The 22,901-nt window shown below is 39.1% G+C and overlaps 1 protein-coding gene across 2 annotated transcripts in view; it reads right to left on the bottom strand.

Annotated features, from left to right (window-relative positions):
* Window positions 1-22,901, bottom strand: part of LOC138175844 (protein MCM10 homolog) — a 48,699-nt gene that overhangs the window by 19,250 nt on the left and 6,548 nt on the right. The window contains exons 3-13 of one of the 2 annotated variants that reach the window (XM_069106417.1): window positions 22,478-22,589; window positions 21,034-21,384; window positions 18,873-18,977; window positions 18,617-18,754; window positions 17,185-17,359; window positions 14,288-14,453; window positions 8,215-8,382; window positions 6,710-6,826; window positions 4,030-4,229; window positions 1,128-1,228; window positions 443-553 (exon numbers count right to left, since the gene is read on the bottom strand). In XM_069106417.1, the coding sequence (XP_068962518.1) occupies window positions 443-553; window positions 1,128-1,228; window positions 4,030-4,229; window positions 6,710-6,826; window positions 8,215-8,382; window positions 14,288-14,453; window positions 17,185-17,359; window positions 18,617-18,754; window positions 18,873-18,977; window positions 21,034-21,384; window positions 22,478-22,589 (1,744 nt within the window). The remainder of the gene's footprint in view (window positions 1-442; window positions 554-1,127; window positions 1,229-4,029; window positions 4,230-6,709; window positions 6,827-8,214; window positions 8,383-14,287; window positions 14,454-17,184; window positions 17,360-18,616; window positions 18,755-18,872; window positions 18,978-21,033; window positions 21,385-22,477; window positions 22,590-22,901) is intronic. The other variant, XM_069106418.1, reaches the window with a different exon arrangement.

Raw genomic sequence — 22,901 nt, 5'->3', positions numbered from 1 at the left:
TGAAGCCCTTCACAACCTGGCCCTATCCTATTTTTCCAATTCCTCTTCCTCTTACACTTACTCAACACTCCACCTTACCTCTCGCTGCCTTGGCATCACCCATTCTCATGTTTGGAAAACGCTTCCTCCTCATTGCCTACGAGTCCCTCTCCCTTTAAGATGCAGCTTAGGTACCACTTTCTGCATGAGACAGTTGTCCCCACCTGCTAGTGCCCCCCTCCCTGAACTATCGTATGTTTAATTGCTTTGTATGCATTTGTGTTTATTAGCTTTGTATTTATGTGGTATACATTTTTACATATGCTTATTACCTTCTCTATCAGAATATAACCCCATTGTATGAATTGTTTTATTCCCTGTACTTAAACTTCCAGGCTCTAACATGATGCCTGGTACATAGTATGTATTTAAAACATTTCATAATATTTGTTAATTAAGGTACCTGCTGATTTGGATTTGGCCAAATGCTTTTTTAGGTTTCTTGCTCCAAATGTAGGTAAATCCATTAACTGTTTAAATTCTTCAGAACATGATTGATTCTTCTGTGGGAGACCTGTAGGATACAGAAAGAAAAATACCAATAAAATTCAGAACTTGAAGATGCTTAGAAACTATAGGATCATTACTTTTCCTTTTAACTTGGCATGCATAATTCATGCCTGAGTAAAGGAGGAACATTGAGAGAGACGTTGAAGCCCATGCCATCTGAGCAGGAGGGCAAGCTACCTTCATTTAGGATTTGATAGATAAGAAGTTATTCTCTGCACGAGCCCATTAATACGTTAGTATTTGTTATTCGTTTATCTTTACTAAACCCTTCCTATGCCAGGTACTGACTTTTTTGCCAGTGAGGGGATGAGCACCCACATAGAGCTAACTGATTATATTTAAGATAATATATGGGTATTACAATGTGTCCAATATCATGGATATCATTGTAAAGATGGAGAGAGACCCAAAGAGGTTTAGTAACTTTCAGCTTGAGATTAGCCCATACTGTTTGTATAGATAGTATGTGGCCTCCTACAATTTGAATGAGGACTTGGTAACTACTACTAACTACTAACTACAAATACTGAATGGATTCAGACTAGAAAAGCATGTCATTTTAGAAAGGGGGAAAGTACCTAGTTTCTGCCGTGTTTCTTGGACAATTGCATCTGTGCCTCTTAAAACCAAGTTGGTCAGAGTGGTCTGAATTGTCTTCTTCGGAGCAGTGGTGGAGGCACTGAAAAGACAAAGCCACCCCAAAGGGAAGTCAGTGAGTGTGGCCAAAGATCCTCTGAATCAGTTAGTAAAGAGCACTAATTTCTTCCCCTGTCTTCTACATATTCACTTAGGACAGCTGTCTCTTACCTTCTCTAGAGCTCACATAAAGCCTACAAGGAGGAGCATCAGGAGACGTCTAGTCCATCCCCCTTCTTTTATAGATCAATTTAAATCCCAGACAGGTTATGGGACTTGCACAGAGTCACAACTGCAAGGTATGAGGAGCAAGATTCAAACCCTACCTCCAAAAACAGCACAAAGATGTACCACAAAGTCTCAGGATCTTGAATTCCTTTAAAACATAAACAGTGGCCTGAGTTCAAATCTGGCCTCAGATCTTACTAACTGTTTGACTCTGGGTAATTCACTTAACCCCAACTGCCTCAAAAAAGAAAGAAAAAGAAAAAAAAAGACTGAAACATGGGTATGTCATTCTGCTTCACTGAAGGCCCAGTTTCCTCATTTGTAAAACAAGGCAATTGTACTAGATGGTCTTTAGGGGGCCCTTCAAGTTCTAGATATGATCTGAAAAATAACATCTGAAGATTTGATTTGAGAGTTAAAAAAAACCACTACAAGCTGGCAAAGATCAGTCACTTGGAAATAAAGACTAAAGGTTGTGTTGCTCCTAGTAAAAAAATGCCAATCACCTACATTTACAGTAATAGACGTCTTGCAATCTAAGAGTCTCTGCATTCACAATTCTCCAGGGTTCACTGCATTTATTTAAAAAACCAAAGGCTACTTTAACCCCTTGTAAGTTAATTTACTCAGGCAACAAAGTAATGCAAGCTGGTATAGGGGTTCATCGACTGAGTCTAACAATGAGCCCCAAATGTTACTAAATTGTCATCACACCCAACAATCATTTATTAAATGCTTACTATGTGCCAGGCACTGTGCTAAGCACTACAGATACCGAGAAAGGCAAAAATGTAGACTCTGCCTTCAAGTAGCTTACATTCGAATGGAGGAGACGACATGCAAACAACTAGGAATTCTCAAGATGCATACAGTGGGCTCTGGCCACCGTCCTTATTTCTTTGTGGTCCTTTGCTACGTACTATATGGCACCCCCCCCAACTTTTGCTACCCCCACATCCTATCTACCACTTTCTCTTTCTTGGCTCCTTGAAGCTGTCCCTCATGCTTGGGCTGCAGCTAGATTCTGTCCCTCTGTTTTGGCATGATGGACTAGTCGGACAAAGGCATGGTATATCCCTACATCCCTCTGCCACCAACTGAATTTGCTTCAGCTCCCCTAATTCCTGGTTGAGGTCTACCTGTGGAGGGGAAGAAAGATCATAGGGGATCAGATTTTTAGCTGGCCCTCAAATCCTCTAACCAACCTCTACATTTTACAGATGAGAAAACCGAGGCAAGAAAGGCTAATTTATTCGCTCAAGGGAGGCCAATGACAAAGCTGTAATCTGAATATAGACTCTCAGCCACTAAATCGACCCTTCTTTCTCTATACCCAGCCAGAGAGGGGAGTCCACCACCAAGAGTGCTCAGAAAACTGCAGAGCAGAAACAATGACCCTTAGCCTAGACAGAAAGAAAAACTACTGAGAATAGCTCTTCCACAGGAAAAGAAGCTAGCTTATTGCCTCTCTAGCCCTAAGACTCTCACCTAGGCTACTGTAATAGACTCCCATTTCACTTGCTGCCTGCTTCCAGTGTCTTACCTTTCCTTTTAAAAAATGTTACTGTTCTATTTTTATCCTTACAATAAAAATGTGGGCATTTTCATACAGAGAAAAACATGAAACTTTGGGTCTCTACTTGGTTTAAAAAAATATATATGTATATATAAAACAAATTCAAAATTACTTTCAAAACTGCCCTACTTGTCTATGCTTCCTTCTGTTATGTGCATTTTAAAAACATCTTGATGGCATTTTCTTACGCACTATTGCTAACTCTTTAATCCTACTAAAAAGAAAGAGTCTCTCATCTTTCTAGTCCATTCTCCACATAAATTGCCAAAATGACATCCCTAAAATAAAGATGAGCCCATGTTGTGACCCTACTGAGGGTCTCCAGGGACTTACTCCATCTTGTGTCTAGGACAAAATAGAAAATCCTTGGGCCTGGCATTTGAAGTGCTCCACAATGCAGCTTCGGCCTACCTTGAGTCCAATTTAATTTTACTCCCTTTCACACGCTCTTGTTCCAGTGATCCTGGTCTGCCAGCTGTTCCCTCTGCAGGACAATTGATCTTCTACCTCCTTCTACAGCTGTGCACCAGGGGTCCAAGCTTTCTGCACTTCCCTTCACCCACCTACCCTGTAGCTTCCCAAAGCTCAGGCACCACTGCCTACATAAGGCCTGCCCTGATAGGCCCAACTGTTAGTGCTCACTGTGTGTATGCACGTTGTGCCCATTTATCTGTGTGCAAGTTGCACTCCACCATTCATCTGTGAACTCCCTGAGAGTCAGGGCTGCTTCATTTTTCTCTCTGTACCTGCTGCACGTGGCAGCACAGTGCTGGGCACGTTGTAGCTGAGGTCTTCCCGTAAAGTGCTAGCCTGGGAGCGCTGTGGAGCACATAGGCCAGGTACAGGTTTGAATTAGACAGACTGCAAGGTCCTGCTGACTTGTAGCTTTGGTGATTCTCCTTCTCTACCTGAGAACCTATCAGAATGGTCCCAAGTACAGCTGAAATGTGCAACATCATATTCTTACTACAAGACAAAGTATACGCTCATCACTAAGGGCAATCTAATACAACAATAGCAGAGAACCTGGGGTGTCTTACACTGAGGCTGCGTATGATTCAGAAGAGACTCCTCCATAGTAAAAGCCGTCCCGACACAGCCTTTCCTTCAGGCTGGAGCCTTTGCGGGCATATTTTTTTGGCACTTTGCCTCCAGAGAAAGAAGACTGCAAATCTGCTCGCTTGGCACTGAGTTTCTTATACTGAGACTGTATATGATACTGACAGTACTCACAGTCATTCTGCAAGAAGAAATAAATGTTATGTAAGGGACTGCACTTCAGTAGCCTACAGGGCAGCGAGATAACAAATAAATGATAATACCACTTTAATTTCACATAGGGTTTTATAGTTTACAAAGCACTTTCATCAACACTGTCAGAACAGAGAGGCAATGTGGCGTAAGGCAGAAAAGCCAGCAAAGCCTGGGTTCAAGATCCCCTCTGATATACATGGGCTGTGTGACCCTGGGCAAATCACTTAACCTCTTAGCAGCACTGAAGGGTGCTGACCTGTATTCCGAAAATTACCCACAGTAAAAGAGATGTAATGTATGCATTTCAGAGATCTAGCCAAGAGATAACTGTATAGAAAAGATCTTTGATGTGCTCATTGTTTCTGCTGAATTACAGGGAAATATACCCAGTATTCTCAGGATGCTCTACAATGTCTATCTAAGTAAAGACGAAAACGCAAATTTCTCAGTTCTTTGAAGTACTTGAATTGCAAGCACTGCTGTGCATAGAGTTCCTTCAGCCCTCCACATTTCTCAGTAAAGTCCTGACCTCTACCTGAGAGTTACCCAGACCAGTGCAGGTCAAGTCCTTACCCCTATTTTCAGGACACCACTGTGCTATAGGCAGGGCAGGGTTTATGATCCTTATTATAGGAGAAGCAGCAGAGGCTCAGAGGTCAAATGATTGGCCTGAGGTCCTCTTATGTAGCTAATAAGTGGTAGGGTCAGGGCTAGAATCCAGGCCCTGGCTTCATGTCTGATGGTTTCCCCAAAGACTCTCATTGATGTCCAAGGACACAGATACTTCATCTTTTGGAGGGAATGAAGTGAAACCACACGGACTCCCTCTTGTGACTCAATTCTGGAACTAGCTTAGTTACCTTTCTATTCAATTATGGGTCTTGACCAATTTGTCTTGTGAGAAAACTTTATTGCACTGTTTGAACCCAGCCCTGAATGGTTAGGAAGCTGGACCACCGACCTAGGTTATGCAGTTAACCAGTGACAAAGCTGGAAGGAAGCCAGCAGAAACCCAGACAGATCCGAAGAACAATGCAAGGAATTTCCTCACAAGTACACATCTCAAGCAACCCATGTGTCTTATTTGAAAACTGGTCCCATGTTGGTCAAATGTTTCTTTGTCACTTTGATAGAATATAGACACTTGGCAGGGAGTGAGATACTTCTTTTTCTAATTTCAGGTAACTGCACCTGTTCACTCTCCCCCTCCCAACTTGGAAAGCCCCTAATCTTTTCTCTAATTAGAAATCGGATTACCTAATTTTGTATGCTGACTTGTACCCTGTTAGTCGTTTTCTTTTAATTAACTGGTCTTATTAGATTGTATTTCATAAATACAAATCTGTCTCCCCCTGCATTCAGGGTCCAGTGCCAAGCTGAGGAAGGCCTGGTCCTGATTTGGGTTATACAATTGGCACACATTGCTTAATAAATCAGAAGCTTGAACCTTTGTTTCCTCAGTTATTTCAATCACCCCACACACCACAATTCCAAAGGCAATTATGGCTCCACACACTATCAGCACAGTGACAAGTGTCCTTTACATTCCTTTCAAAGAAGTTCACAGAAAATTTCCTATACAATCTAGAGAAATCATTGATCAGTCAGTTTTCTAATGGTCATTCATGCTAACTTTTGGACAAAGGTTATCTCATTGGAATGAGAAACAAAGTATTATCCTCTTGGTTGAATACTGAAGACACAATCACGCAAGGATGGGGAACCTATAGCCTCGAGGTCACATGTGGCCTTCTAAGTCCTCAGGTACAGCCTTTTGATTGAGTCCAAGTTTTACAGAACAAATTCTTTTAATAAAGGGATTTGTTCTGTGAAGTTTAGATTCAGTCAAAGGGCTAAAGTGGAGGACCTAGAGGGCCACTTGTAGCCTCAAGGCCATCAGGTTTCCCACCCCTGCACAATCTAGTGACACTAGATTCTTGATTATTTCAGAACTAAAATTTTTGGGGAAATATATCAGGTCCTTGATGTCCTTCATCCAACTATCTGCATTTTAGCCATCTTGCTATATATCAACCAAAGAATGGGTTAAGAAAATAAAGGGGGTAGAAAAACCAAAACCAGTAATTTATGCTCCCCATGCTCTAGGACTATTCAATAGGAAGGGACAGACTAAAACTATTGTCTAAAATTATGCTTTTCAAATTATTAGCAAATTTCCTGCTATTCCTGTTGCCTGTTACTATGGATGGTTGAATCTAGCGGATTTTATGTATAAGGATGTTCCTTAAATATCTGACAATAAATAAATCCTATAATGAAGTAAAATCATCACTTTTTACACTGGCATCCAAAAACCCTTTGTGACAGACAAAATTTAGTTATCTCATTTGGACCCTTCCTATTTATAAGACAACTTTAAACAGATACAAATCATTATCTCTGAGGCAGTCACATTTTGCTTCCCTATTAGCAACCCATTTCAACACTGCTAAACAATAAACCAACCAGATTGACAATCTGTGTACAAGGCTCTCCATTCTTTTTCTTTGCTTTGCAGGTTCCCAAGTCAAGAGCTTCACCCATAATTAAGATCTTCTGGACATGATCAATAGACAAACACACCTGTAGAGATGAGAAGCCCAATTAGGAAGTAAAAACAGGTATTATAAAAATCAAAGGTTTTAATCAGCAAAACTGGGAAAGAAAGGGATGACTGTTTTACGAAGCCTCTCCAATGGAGGTGGAGCCAAGATGGAGGAGCAGGAACCCTCTCTAAGTCTGCAAAAAGTTTACAGTCAGTGGTTCATAGAATATGAACTGGTTTCCTAATTTAGCAAACAAGTCTTATATTCAGGGGAGGCTAGGTGGCGCAGTGAATAGAGCCCTGGAGTCAGGAGGACCTGAGTTCAAATCTGGCCTCAGACACTTAACACTAGCCGTGTGACCTTGGGCAAGTCACTTAACCCCAATTGCCCTCCAAAAAGCAAAACAAAACCCAAGTCTTATATTCAGTCTACATCATGACTAGATAATGAAAGGATATACAGGGAATAGGAAAAAATGGTTAATGATCACGAGTTATTAACTTTTGAAAGCCAAGGAAAAAACAGTGAAGAATGAACCTGTTTTATTACCAATAGTTTTATCATCTACAGCACTGGGTTAGGGTTAAGAAGCTGGTGCAGTTACCATTCTATTGTGCCTAGACTTTGGATTTATAGGATTAGGTCCCCAAACTTCATGGCTTTCTCAGGAACAGAATTTACTTTATAAACTATATTTTCTGTTGAAACACTAACCAGAACTTTCAGATGCCAAACTTCCATTAAGTAATTTAATTACTGATATTAAATGGAGTGTATATGTGGAAGAAGTCTCCCCCTCTTTGAGCTGGAAGTTCAATTCTGTTCTATCTTTAGAGGTGTATAAGATCAATTCCAACATGTTGTAAAGAAAGTCTATCTAGATTGTTTCAGTGATTTCTCTACATTTATAGTACTTGGGTCCCATATATTCCAAGAGTTAAAAAGTTTACAACCTTCAACATCTGAGTGAATCAAATGAAATGTTTTTAATATTACCAAAATTCTCCAATGAGCTGTGCACTCTCTAATTTAGCTTTAATGAAGAAAATGAATTCTCAAGAGTTGTTGAGAATGCTGAAAAATGTATACACAGTCCATACTGAAGGTGGTAACAATTTTTACATTGATTGAGTGCTTTGAAAAAAGCACAGGAACATCTAAAGTCAATCCTGGGCTCCCTTAATGCTCCTCCAAAATCATGTTAAGGGCCTATAAAATCAAATGCTACCATATAGATAAAGGATTACTAAAGCATAAACAAAAGCAGCAAATAAATAATAAATGAATAAATTCAATGACTCAGACTGATTCATTGAGCTAAATGACAAAGTTATACTATTTAGTGCTAATCCAAAACAAATGCTATTGACAAAATTTGGCTAATTTGAATATATCTTTAGACAAAGAAATCACAGAAATCCTTACTTCATCTGAACCTTCCTTTGGCTTCATGGGGTTGGCATTAAGCAGTCCTATGACAGTTCCTTGTTCAGTCTTCCAGTGTTCTTTGTGGACTTCTCCAAACAAGAACAATGAGACATTTTGGTTTAGGTCACGCAGATCATTCAGTTTCCAGATGCTAAAGGTTTTTCCCTGGAAAAAAATTTTTTTTGTTCTTTAATTCTCTTTTTCTAGGAAATTGTATTTCATTTTTCCCATCCAACAAAAACTTGCCTTCTCTCCCTCTACTGTGTCCAATAAGAATGAAAAGAAAAATAAACCCCTTTTACAAACATGCAAACAAGCAAGCAAAACAAATTTCCATGTTGGCCATCTGCAAAACCATTTTTTACATGCATACATATATGTCTTGTTCTGCACTGAGCCCTTCATCTCTCCATCAGGGTTGAGTAGCAAGTTTCATTATTAGTCCTCTGGAATTGTGGTTGATCATTATGCTGATCAGAGTTGCTAATTCTTTCAAAGTTGTTTGTTTTCAGCATGTTGTTGTCATTATATAAATTGTTTTCCTGGTTCTGTTCACTTCATTCTGCATCAGTTCATATGAGTCTTCCTAGGCTTTTCTGAAACTATCCCCTTCGTAACTTCTTACAACCCAATAGTATTTCATCACGGAAATATATCACAACTTGTTTAGCTATTCCCCAATTTATGAGCACTTTGTCATTCTCATTCTTTGCCACCTTAGTAGTTTGTTTTGCTCAAGACTAATACCTCCCTAACTTACCCTCCAACTCTCAACTTTCCCTCATATTTCCCTGTTGAATGAGATGTACTTTGCACACAATGTGCACATTCTTTCCATCTTTGACCAATTCAGATGAAAGTAAGGCTCAAGTATCCCAACTTGTCTGTAAAGATGTCTACTTGCACATTTTGAGTATGTGAGATAATTTTCCCTAACCTTCCTTTTCTTAGCTCTCATTGGAGTGTATTCCTCTTCCCCTAGGGTTTCCATTCTTCTTTTAAGTTCATCAAGACATCAGGACAAAGGACTCCCAGGTCTTGTCTAACTAGACTCCCTCTATGACTCTCTCTTTTTTTTTTTGCCTTGTGGAGGGCAACTGGGGTTAAGTAACTTGCCCAAGGTTACACGGCTAGTTTTTTTGTGTGGGTGTTAAGTGTCTGAGGCTGGAACTGAACTCAGGTCCTCCCAACTCTGGGGCCAGCACTTTACTCACTGCGCCACCTAGCCGCCCCTCCCTTTATGACTCTTGATGAAGATAAGTTTCAGAGGGGACAAGTTTATCACTTTTCCATATTAGAATGTAAGCAGTTTATCCTTGTTTACTTTTTATATTTAATTTATATTTATTTTTTATGTTTACTTTTTATATTTCTTAGATTGCATGTTTAAACTTCAAAGTTTCTATTGAACTCTGGTTTTTTCATCAGGAATGCTTGAAAGTCCTCTCTTCAAAGGTCCATTTCCCCTACTGTAGCATTGTATTTGGTTTTCCTAGCTAAATTATTCTTGGCTGTAAGTCCCTATCTTTTGCCTTCTGGAATATCATATTCTAAGCTCACTGCTCTTTTAGAGTAGTGTCTTTTAAATTGTGTGCGATCCTATCTATGGCTTCTCAGTTCTTGATTTCTTTCTTTCTGGTTGCTTGTAGTATTCTTTCTTTGATCCAGAAGTTCTGGAATTTAGTTATAATGTTCTTGGGAATTTTCATTTTGAGGTTTCTTTTAGGAACTGGCTGGTGGATTCTTTCTATTTCTACTTTGCTTCCTGGTTTTAGGACATCTGGGCAGTTTTCCTTTAAGATTTCTTGAAATATGATGCCTAGGTTCTTGGTTTGGTCAGTGTACAGGTAGTCCGATGATTCTCTCCTTGAATGTTTTTCCAGGTCAGTTGTTTTTGCTATAAAATACCTTCTATTTTCGTCTCTCCCTACCTCCACCCCCCAACGTTTTGACTTTGTTTTATTGTTTCTTGCTGTGTCACGGAGTTATTGGCTTCTATCTGATCCATTCTAATTCTAATTTTCAAGGTGTTGTACCTCTTGCACCAAGCTGTTAATTCTCTTTCCAGTTTTTCTTCTATAGTTCTTATGTCTTCCAATTCTTTTCCCTCAAGTGCTCTCATTTCATTAATAGAAATCAATCCTTAGGTCTCCTTTTTAACTTTCTTTCTTCCAGGACTTTCCAGTTGAGTTTGTGCCCAAATTGTATTTTGCTTTGAAACTTTGCTTATACATGTTTTGGAATTATTTTCTTCTGCATTCGTGTCTTGAGCATCCCTGTCACCAAAACAGCTTTCTATGGTGAGGCTCTTTTCTGGTTTGCTCATTTTTCCAGCCTAAGTCTAAATGTTAGGGTGGGGCTCTGCACACTTCTGGAAGGAAGGTGTGGTCTTATTGTCACTTTCTTGGAAGTATTGAGTATTGTTTTATTTCAAGACCTAACTAGGGGAAAACTTTCAGGGTTTCCAAAGTGGTCCAGTCTAGGGCAGAGTCTGACATTATGCTGTCCCTGTCCCCACCACAGCTCTGCAAGTTCACATGAGCTTGCGTATGAGCAAAATTAAAATGCTGCTGGGTTCCATAATTATTATCCCATGGGGAAGCTCTGCTGGTTCAAAGATAGAACTATAGAGTCCCTTGTGAACTGTGATTTCTGCCCTGGTTACTCCTCTGCAGGCTGGTCCAGAACCTGGAACGGAGACTTCCTCTGCTCCTCGGATCTGAGCCATGTCATTGCTGCTTACCTCCGAACTTCCTCTTTTCTTGTTACATATCCTGGGGCTATGACCTCTCATTACCCTTTTTCAGTCCATCCTAGATCTGTGACCCAGAACTGGGCTGTGGGTAATAAAGCTGCCAGTTGGACCTCTCCCCATTCCAGTGCCCTGGAATGGGTTTAGGGGTGTCCCTGTATGTGTCTGGGGCCTCTTTTTTTTTTTTTTTAATTTTTTTGTTTACTTTTTGTTTTTAAAATTTAAATTCCCAATTTCCTTGAGTTTCAAATTGTGTCCCCCTCCTTCCCCCCCCCCCCCCCCGGCCATGGTGGCATACAATCATGTATAGGATCTGCAAATACTTTCACATTAGGCATTAGTCAGGTTATAAAGACGAATTGTATCAGATGGAATGAAAAATAGTAAAGAGGAAATAAAACCAAACAAGAAAAAGAAAAAGATCAGGTAGTTTGCTTCAATGTGGATTCAAACTCAGTTCTTTCTAGTTTTTTCTCTGGATGTAGACATCTCTCTCCATCATGAATCTTTTGGGATTGACTTATATCACTGCATTGCTGAGAAGAGTTCAGTTTATCAAAGTTGGTCATCACATATACGTTGTGTCTGTAACTGTGTACAAATTTCTCCTGGTTCTACTCTTCTCACTCAGCATCAGTTCATATAAGCCTCTCCAGGTAAATATGAAGACCGTCTGCCCCTCGTTTCTTATAGCACAATAGTATTCCATAACATGCATATATCAAAACTTGTTCAGCCATTCCCCAATTGATGGGCACCCCCTTAATTTCCAATTCTTTGCTACCATAAAAAGAGCTGCTATAAATATTTTTGTACATATGGGTCTGGGACCTCTTTTCTATCCTGATGTATAGTCCCTTCCTAGGAATCCTTTGTATAGCCCCTCCTGGCCAAACCTGATCTACAGTGTCCAAAAGTCTATCATTCTGTCTCCCTGGGCTGGAACTGTGACTTTTTCTTGGCCTTTTCCCATCAGAATTTGGTCTGGTACATTTTCTAGGTCTGTTTGGGGAAGTATAAGGGTGGAGGATAGGGGGCTTGCTGCACTGTTTCCTTCTACTCTGTCATCTTCTGTTCTTCAATTTCTAAACCACAAACTTATATATGATCTGTATGATACTACTAGATCATACTGAACTCATCTGTCAATTGAAGTTTTCAAAATCAAGAAATAAATCTTATTTTATGCAAAATATATTGTCAATACAACTAGAAGTTACTGCCCAAGGGTTTGATATTACTTTTCCCATTTTCAAAGTATAGGAAATTGGGGCGGCTAGGTGGCGCAGTGAGTAAGAGCGCCGGCCCCGGAGTCAGGAGGACCCGGGATCGGTTCCGGCCTCAGATACTTAACACCCACACAAAAAGAACTGGCCATGTAACCTTGGGCAAGTTACAAGTTACAAGCAATTGGGGTTAAGTAACTTGCCCAAGGTTACACAGCCAGATTTTTTTGTGAGCCTGGGGCAGGCACTCTTACTCACTGTGCCACCTAGCCGCCCCTCCCAATTGCTTTAAAATAAAATAAAAGTATAGAAATGATGTAGGAATTTGGTTAATTATACACAGCAAGTCCGTGGCAAAGAACCCCAGGTTTCTAATTCCAGGCTTGTACTGTCATTATTAGATTAGCACTGTCTCTAGTGGGATATAAGCACCACTAAAATGAAAAGTAAAGTCAACAGAATCATTTTTATTAACTTACCTTAAAATAGAAAGATGTTATTAGATTGGTTTGTACAATAAACATTATATTTATCACAGATTAGTAATATCCATTAAAGAAATGAAGGGATCACTGCAATGTTACTGAAGAACAAAAGCATCATTCCTCTGGGTTTGGAAAGCAATTAAACGAAAACTGTCTTAGTTTGGCTGTAAAATGTCAAAGTATTTGTCAAGTACCTGAAAAGCCATAATGTAAAATGTTTTAAAGATCACTTTTAGTATTTACTTTTCTCCTAAAGTACTTCCATAGGCTATTACTTCTCAAAGAACCTGAACTGTAAATCAGATTATTCTTCCAATAGACCATTTGCTGATGGCCACAGGCCCAGAGTAAACTAGGTGATAGTAACCTAGTCACAATGAACTGTGACCTCTATAATACTGCTGCTTATTATTCCATGGATTTGTACAATTGCCTCAGAAGAGCTCACAGTATATTTCCCATCTATTTCCATAGCCCTCACAACATGTTCCTGTTAAAGCCTAATTTTATAGATAGAAAAATTAAAGCACAGTGGAGCCAAGAGAGTCAGGGTGAGGGCAGATTTCAGCAACCTTAAAACCAATGCTTGCATATATAAGCATACAGCTCAGATAAGACCAAATATTACATGGAAATAAAATGAATAAAAATCACAGTTGATGAAAAGAACAAACATTAAAATTGCAGAATAGTAGAACTGGAAAGGGTCTAAGAGATTGGCCAGCTGAGTCCCCAACTTTGGAAGCTAAGGAAGGGAAAAGAAGTCCAAAGAGAAACAAGACTTTTGCTCATGGCCACATAGTCAGTAGCTAAGCTAGGACCAGAGCTCAAGTCTCCATTGCTGAAGCCAATGCTTTCTCAACTATACCATTTTTCTCTACATCATATCATCAATTGAGATTGATAAAGTTCATGATTCCTATACAGTGCAGTACTTTTAAGGAGGAATAATTTTTAATAAGTTTTTAAAAGGATTTCACTTTTCCAAAGCTATTAAGAACTCCACAGTGTTAACATCATTGTAAATGGCATCACTGGCCTTTTCTATCCACCACATAGTTAAGGAACTGACTGTGGTATAAAATACCAAGAATAAGTAAAGAAGTGAGTCTAGAGAACCTAGGTTCAGTTAGGCTGTCTGTTTAACCTGTTTGAGTCCCACTTTTCCTATCAGTAAAAAGGACTTCTTGTAGTCCCTCTTTGCTCTAAATCTATGATCCTATAGATAACCAAGGGAAGAGGAAAGGAATAAGCATTTATTAAGCACTTACTGTATGCCAGGAACCATGCTAAGTGCTTTAAAAATACTGTCTCAATTGATCCAAGGGAATTAAATGCTTACTAGTTATAACAGAATCCTGTAGGTTAGGCCAGAAGGTGTCCTTTCACACACTTGTTTACAGATACTGCCTAGTCAGTGTGTGACACTGCTCAAATTTGCTCGTAGTACTTGTTTAAGATTGCAAGTTACTTAACTCCAATTGCCCTCCAAAAAAAAAGATTGCAGCTATGGCCATCAGCTCTCTGGATCTCAGCTTGGCTCTGATTCTAGCTCTCAGTATCAGTTCCTGGGGATGGCACTAACAAGCTAACAGAAAATGACTTACGTTGTTTGAACTCTGAGGTGTGACTTTCTTCATTATGACCCCAAATGTCACCCAGTCTATTTCTTCCAGTTTCTCACTGGCCAACTTGTTCTTGAGCTGAGACAGTCTGATCAGCTTCCGGCCAGCCATTTTCCTGTCCATTTCTGTGGAGGACACTCTGGGTCGCCTGTATGGCAAATTATAACAAACAATCTGATCCATTTAGCCCTTACTGAGTATAAACCAAATATGTAGCACTATCTCAAATGGCCTTTTGTGAAAATCCTCCTCAAATGCTGGTATAGAAGTAGTCTAGGTCCCTAAAGTTATGCCTGCAAAGCACAAACTTGGGCATGTCCAACTAACCTTGGAAGGCTTCAAAACAAGCTGGGCAATGAGTCTGTAGGTCATCAAAGGATTAGCCTAAGTTCTGAAAAGCTTAGCAGCAAGTAGATGCTTTTTTCTAGTCACAGCAACTGATAAAGCCCATTCACCAGTAGTAATCACACGGATGAAACCGCATATCCTTGAGGTATATACATTGGAGTAGGGGCTCTTAAAATTTTTTGTGTCATGGACCCCTTTGGCAGTCTTGGAACAATGTTTTTAAATGTATAAGATACATAGGATTACAAAGGAGATCAATTATATTAAAGGAGTTACCAAAACAGTAAGAAAAAAAAAAGTTCATGGACCCCAGGTTTAAGAACCTTGGCACAAGAGTCATGCTAGAGAGGAAAAAATTAACATTGTTCATATTCTGGAGGAAGAGGCTCGGTGTCTAATGGGGAGGAGCCAGAAGGTAACTGCTAAGAATTAAGTAGGGTAATTGGGTTGGCTTGGTTGGTTTTGCTGAACTGCTCCCTCCCTCCTCCTTTCTTCTTCTTTTCTTCCTTTTTTCCCCTTCCCTCTTTCCTTCCTTTCTCTCTCTTTTTAAAAAATTCTTTGTTATAAGAGATAGCTCACTGGAGACAGGAGGGGAAAGGGATCTATTTGGAAATAAAAGTGATTGATAAAAGGATAATTAAAACAAAAACGAACAGAAGGATTACAAAACTAGAAGTGACCCCAGATGTCATCTACTCTAGCATATGCTCAAAAGGGGATACTCCCTACAGCACCATCCAATCCCCAAATGAAGAGGAGGGGGAGGAGGTAAGGAGAAGGACAAAAGAAACGTGACAGCCTGACAAACACTTGAAGACAGCTCAGCTGTCATGGCTTCTTTAAGGTTTTTATTCTTCAGTCCAAACACCCCCATTCCTTCAGCTACTCCTCATGTGGTCTTCAGATTCTTTACAATCCTGTTCATCTCCATCTGCATAAGATCCAGGGTGTTTTGAAAAAAATGGACCCAAAGCTAAGTTTTGAACTACGGGGAAAATACGGACTTGAGAGTTAAAGTCAAAACAAATCCATTAGTGGGCAGATAACTTTCTTTTCTTCATTTTTATGACTTAACACTTCCATAAGGCCTTTCCACATTAGACAACTAAATAATTTCAGTCTTCTGAATCAGCAACCATTTAGATACTACAGTTAAATACTCACACCCCAGTGATCTTTATGTGGAAATATTTGCTTTTCCTGCTGTGCTCAATAAACTCAGATGCTGGTTGACATTCCCGAAGATTGGGTGACATTCAGAGGATAAAGTGCTAGATATTTGGGGGTGGGAGGTGGGAATGAGGAGAGATTGTTTCTAGAGAATTGAAAATACTTTAATCTGAGTGTGAATTATCCAGTTGCTCTGGCCTTCAGTAGAAGAAATAATGAAACACTGAAGGGGTTGGATTTCTCCTCACAGAATGTGGAAATGATACTAATTATCTCAAAGCAACATGAGAATTCAATAGTTCTATCTATGAAATGCATGTATTGAGCTTTAAAAAACAAGACCAAAGCAATTATAATTAGATGGATAGGATTATAAATTCCATGTTTGCTTACTTAAACCATTTTACACATACTCTCTACCACTGTTACCTACCTAAGAATCAACTGATAAGCATTTATTAAGCACCTACTAGTCCAAGCACTGAGGAAAAAAGAGACAAAAACAAATAGTCTCTGCTGTCAAGAAGTTTACACTCCCCCAGGGAGAAAACATGTGAATGTAAGAATATATACAGAATACAAGGTAGTTTAAGTAGGGAGGGCATTAGCAACTGGAGCAATCAGGAAAGGCTGTGTGTAGAAGGTAGTGCTTGAACTGACTCTTGAGAGATGTAAAGGAGATCATCCCAGGCATGGAGAAGGAATGGCTAGTGAAGAAAAGGCACACAGATGGGATGGTGTGTGCAAAGAACAGCCAGGAGGCCAGTTTGGCTAGACTGGGGAATAATGTATAATTCAGGGGTTCTTATCTTAGGGTCCATGAACTTGGATGGGGAAGAAATTGACTCCTTTATTTTCACTAATCTTTAACTGGTATTTAGCATTTCCTTCAATTATGAATTAAAAAAAAAAACACCAATAAAGAACATTATTCTGAAAAGGTATCCATAACACAAAGTTAAGAACCAATCTGTGAAGGGCTTTAAAAGTCAAACAAAAGAATTTTTCTCTTATCCTAGAAGCAATAGAGAGCCCCTGAAGTTTAATGAGTAGAGGAGTGTCACGGGTACATTTATGCTTAAGGAAAATCATTCAGGTGGCTTTGTGGACAATCTTTTGACTGTAACTTAGGTAAGGAACATTCTCTTTTTGCTATAATTCTAGATAGAATTGAATTAAGTTAAACCTAGAGTTATAATTATATTTATTTTCAAGTCTGATCACCTTAAAAGTTTCTATGAAAATATGTTTTAAAAAATACACTATTTTAAATAAGAGCCAGTGTCCCATAAAGCAGGAGGAGACATCTAGTGGTATCACTATGAACTGAGCACACAAGGGACCATTACAGAATTACTGACCTTAACCTGAGTCCAGTAAATTTTTCCACTGAAACAGTCTGAGTAGTTCCACATGAAGTTCCAGATGTCCCTAAATTGGAGGTTCCAGTCCCTTTACTGGGCTTGTTTCCAGGAGTAGATCTGAGGGGCTGCAAATATGAATTTGGTAATGATCCTGGAAGAGGACTCTTGTGCTCTAAAGAATTAACAACAATAAAAAATAAGATTTTAAAAATCATACTGATAATTCTATTCAAAAATAGGAAAGATAGAATTTTGCCCAAATAATTATTCAACAAGTCACATAACCGAAAAGATCTATAAGGCCATTCTCAGTACCAACTCTAGAATGTTACTGAGATTACATTTACTAAGGTGCCATTGAGGACAACACATTTGATAAATGGAGGAGACGCAACTCTTCTTCAGAAATAACTAATGGAGAGTCACTAGAATCGACAAGTCAAATTCTATTAAAAGTGCTGGCCAAATTATTTCATTATGTATTAAATGCTTCTTGAATTAAGTAGAAATTTCAGCTGGTTCTGTATTCTTTAATGGGTTTTGATCAGTATGCCAATCTATGTTCTTCAGTAGAATGATTTTGTAGCAACAATCACTCACATTTACCTATGGCTTTAAGGCTTAAAGAGTGCCACTTTCTCAATAATTCTGAGGTAGGTAGCACAAAGGTCATGATTCTCTATTTTATGGGCAAGGAAACTAAAGCTTGAAAATGCTAAGTAGGGGCGGCCAGGTAGCACAGAGAGTAAGAGCACTGGCCTCGGTGTTGGGATGACCTGGGGAATAGAATCTGGGCTCAGATACTTAGCACCACACCCAGAAATAACTAGCCGTGTAACCTTGAGCAAGTTACTTAACCCCATTGCTTAAAAAGAAGAAAATGCTAAGTAACTTGCCCATGGTCATACTGCTAGTAAGCATAGTAGGCAGGAGTCAAACCCAAGTGATGTCACTAAGGTCAGTACTCTCTCCACTACATCCTCCTAATGCTCAGAGAGGTCGGGGTGGGTCAGCCAGTAAATAAAGAAGTCATAACTTGAATCTTGGGTCTAGTGAGTGCTTTTTCCATTTGCAGCTGCTACAAGATGAAGTTGGACTATCTTCATTCAAAACTCTTGGCTACTTTAATAATTTTTGCTTTAGTTTTATCAATACTGTTTAAATATTCACAAATGCACTAAACCCCAACCCTAATACACAGCTTATTCAGAAGTCGGCTTCTAGACCATTATTTAACTTAACACACTTCTTGCCTAAAGCTGTGCAAGATGAAAATTGATATAATACAAGGTCCCTCTATTCAGAGACACTACTTTTTTATTACATAAAATAAGGAGAATGATAAAAGAAAGGATATAGGTAAGTACCAAAGTTTGTGTCAGACAGAGAGCAGGAGAAAAAGAAATCCATGTGGCCTGTAGCACTATACCTGCAGGTAAAACCTTTGGCTTCTGGTCTATTTGCTTGGGTTTTGGCAGAGCAGGGATGTCAAGCTGGGCAGAAAAAAATGATGACTCCTGAATCTTCTGAACTTTCCTCTCCTTAAGAGGGAGGAGGGAAAGCTTACCTAGTTGATCAAAATTAGAGAGAAATAATAAAGCATTAGTAAAGTCTTCAAAGTCTACTCTGCCACATGTCTGTTGATATGGATATTAACAGACCCAAGAAAGCATTGGTCTTATTACCAGAGGATCTTTGAGAAGGCTCTGGGCTTGCAGACTTTCCAATTGTAGTCATTTTTAGCCGTGCTTGTAAAGTCTTCATCTGCTCTTGCAGTTTCTTTAATTCATCTAGGAAAGAAAATATTGTTTCAGAATCAAGCTGGAAAAAAAAGGTAAAATGATGAAATAATATTAGAAATTTCATTGAATAGTTCTACTAAATCCTAAGAATTTCAACATAGAATTAGATGTCTAGAAATCATGGTGAATATTGGCCATTCAAAGCCCTGTAGGGGAGTGCTGTCAAACTGAAATAGAAACTTGAACCATATAAAACCAAATAGAAACTAAACTATATAAAAGGCCTGCAGGCCACCTGTACTAACTTTAAAAAACCACATATTAACATTACCTATTTCACAATTTATATCAGATTACTTTCCATCTTGGGGAGAGGAGGAGTAAGAAAAATTTGTAACTTAAAATCTTATAAAAAATGAATGTTCAAAATTGTCTTTACATGTATATTGGAAATGAAATATTATTTATATTTTTAAAAGCACACTACCTATACTCTACTGTATTTTTATTTTTTGTTAAATATTCCTCAATTAAATTTTAATCTTGTTCCAGAATGCCTCTGTATTTAACAGTTCTGCTATAGAAGGCTAAACTTTTCTTTTTTGGGGAAAAAAAATACCAAAAAACTCACACCTGAGCAAGACAGATTCTGGGCTAAAAAACAATTATAGATAAATGTCTGTAGTTAACAGTAGTATTAGCTTTTTTTGTAAGTACCAAAGAATTTAAATACTGATAAAGTATTTATTTAAAAAATTTGATGCCATATATAATACAGTAAATGCCAAGTCCTGTAGTTGTAGAAAAAGCAGACCAAGGTGATGATCTAAGTTCAAATGTATAGTCAGAGAACATTCCAAAATTGGATGGACATACTCTTCAATGTTCTTTCTCAAAACGAATCCTTACATAAAAGCTGATGTGAACTTAGAGTCACTACACTGAGCCCAGTGTTTCTCATATTATATTAAATTATGACTCAAACAGTAAACATTTATTAATTACCTACTCTACTGCTGATCACTAGGTATTAAAAGAAAAAAAATCCAACAGTTCCTGACATCAAGCATCATGTTATACCAGACGAGACGTATTATGTCTATACAAAACAAATACAAGGTCTATATTTTGGAAGAGAAAGTGCTGAGAACAAGCAGCTGGGAGGAACAGGAGACTTCATGCAGAAAGTGCTGCTTGAGTTGAATTTTGAAGGAAATGAGGTTCTAAGGGTTGAGGTTGGGTATATTCCAGGTATGAAGGGTCAGCTGATGTTGAAATAAGTCAGTAGAGATTGAGAGGCATGCACGAATGCCAGTAAAGAGGATGATTTGGCTGGACTGTAGAATTTGGTAAGGGGAATACTATATAGGACTGGAAGTGTAGAATGGAACCAGGTTGTAAAGAATTTTGAAATCTAAACAGATGAGCTTCTCTTTGAACCTAAAAAGGCAAAAGTGGAGTACATTGAGGAGGGAAGAAACATGAGCAGACTGCACTTTAGGAAAATCACTTTGGAGGATGGATGGGAGAAGTGAACGACACAAAAAAGGCAGGAAACGAATTACAAGGTTAGTGCATTAAGTCCGACTAAGAAGTGGCTGAGGGTCTAAACTAGGGTGGTAACTGCCAGAGTAGACAGGAGGGTAGACAAAAGTGGAAGATGGGAAAGATGTTGCAGAGATGGAATCAACAAAATTTAGAAATTTATTGCATAAAGGGGGTGAGGTGATATGAAAAACTGAGGATGTCTCCAAAGTTGTGGTCCTGTGTGACAAGAGAAATGATGATGCCTTTGAAAGAAATGGATAAATGAAGAATGGTAGGTATTGGGGAAAAATAAATAGTAAAAAAAAAGAAAAGTGCTATGAACATTCAATTCATTCTAAGACATTTTTGCTGACAATGAGTATTATTAGCATGTCTCTATGTACTGTTAGACTATTTTTTTTAGTCCACATGATTGATTTTTAAATTCAGTTACAACTGTGTAAGAGGTTAGTAGGATGAAAAAATGCCAAACTTAATGGCCCTCATTTAAATTTGTCTTTAACTTAGTAGTTAATTTGTTGTATGATGGTGAATGCTAACAGTTAGTTCTGAGCACCTTGCAATTCCTGTTGAATTTTCTCTTGACTGGGAGCTGGGGGAGGTATGGGATTTAATTGTAGTGATTGTGCCATGTCCTGGGCCTCTTCCTTCTCCTCATCTGTCAGGTCATTGACATCTCCAAAGAGAGTGGCCACATTTTCCTTTTGGTCTCCAGGTTCCTCCTCCAGAAGCTCATCAATCTCTTCTTTGTAAGATCCACCATCACTATCAGCATCAAAGAGGTCATCAAATTCATCGGGCTCTCTGGCCTCCTCTGTCAGGAAGCTGCTCTGCCCTGAATGACGTTCTGAAGCTGATTCATTTTCCTCTAGCAGCTCAGTAAGTAGAGCCAGGTCACATTCTTCCTCTAGAAAAGAAGAGAAGCAAATCAGGGGCAAATCTGAGGAAAACTGTTCTCCAGAAGAGATTGGCAAAGCAATCAAAACGTTAATGTTGGTCTTGAGAGTGTTTTATGAAATAATGACCTTTACAATTTTATCCACATTTGGATATTATCTCTCCTTTAGCACCCACCTCTCAAGGAGGCTGTGAGGATAAAAAGAGGTAATATTTATAAAGCTCTTAGCATAGTGACTAACATATAGTGGGTGCTATATTGATGCTAACTGTTATTAATACTCATCCTTATTACTACTTGCTACAGCTACAAACTAAGAGGATATAAGCATTTATCTGAGATCACTATATTCAGAATCCTGTAAAAAAAAAGTGCTATGAAAACTAAATAGCAATGAAAAAATGGAATTTATTAAACATATAAAAATATAATGAGGAGGTGTTTTCTTTATAGTATGACAGGATGTAAGCTCCTTGCAGGAAGGGACTAGGCATTTATATAACACCTACTATGTGCAGGCACTGCACTAACTGCTTTACAAATATTACCTCATTTGATCCTTCTAACAACCCTGGGAGGTAGGTGCTATTATTATATTGAGAAGAAACTGAGGTTAAGAGACTTGCCGAGTCGCACAGCTAGTAAATGCCTCAGATCAGATGTGAACTCAGATTTTCTATACTCCAGGCACACTCTACCCCTGGTGGCCTACCCACTGCCTCAAGGGCAGCAACAGTCCCGACTTTGTATTTGTATCCTCAGTGCCTAGGACATAGTTTGTTGTTGTGGTGCCGTCCTTTTAGTTGTGTCTGACTCTTTGTGACCCCATTTGGGGTTTTCTTGGCAGAGATACTTGAGTGGATTGTCATTTCCTTCTCCAGCTCATTTTACAGATGAGGAAACTAAGGCAAATAGGGTTCAATGACTTGTGCAAGGTCACACAGCTAGTACTGAGGCCAGATTTGAACTCAGTAAGGTGAATCTTTCTGACTTCAAGCCTAGTGTTCTAGGTATTTGTGATAGTAATGGCAATTAAAGATTCCCCTGTATTGGCTTGGTTTTCAAATTGATTGTGTTAAAACCCAGAGCTTGTTAATCCCACCTGTGGGATGGACTTGTTGATGTGAAAAGAAAGTCCTGAACTGGGAGGAGCTGGTGACGTAGATTTGGAGAGACAAGAGAGAGGCGGAAGACCTTTTTTTTGGAAGCAGCACCTTGTGGAGAGAGAGAGAGACTAAGAGAATTGCTGGTGGCCGCTTTGAATTGCCCTGGACTTTTGAGACCTGCCCCCTGAGCTACCAAGGACTGAGGAGACATGGCTGTTTTGCTGGTACTTTGTCTGTCTGTTTTGATGTTATTTTGCCAGATTTGTCCACTGGTGAAAGACAGTCCTTTTGTTGAAGAAGTCCTGGAACCTGGCTGTTCACTAAGAAGCCCTGAGACTGCCCTGCAGACAGAGAGTGAATACTGTCCACTGGCGAAGGACAGTGCTGTTGTTGCAGGGGTCTGGAGACTGTCCTGCAGAC

This window comes from Petaurus breviceps, unplaced genomic scaffold (assembly GCF_028583685.1).
Source record: "Petaurus breviceps papuanus isolate PSGF00001 unplaced genomic scaffold, PetGlider_PUasm1.0 79, whole genome shotgun sequence".
NCBI lineage: Eukaryota > Metazoa > Chordata > Mammalia > Diprotodontia > Petauridae > Petaurus > Petaurus breviceps.
The sequence above is the reverse complement of the archived record's forward strand: the minus strand, read 5'-3'. Positions and strand labels throughout refer to the sequence as shown.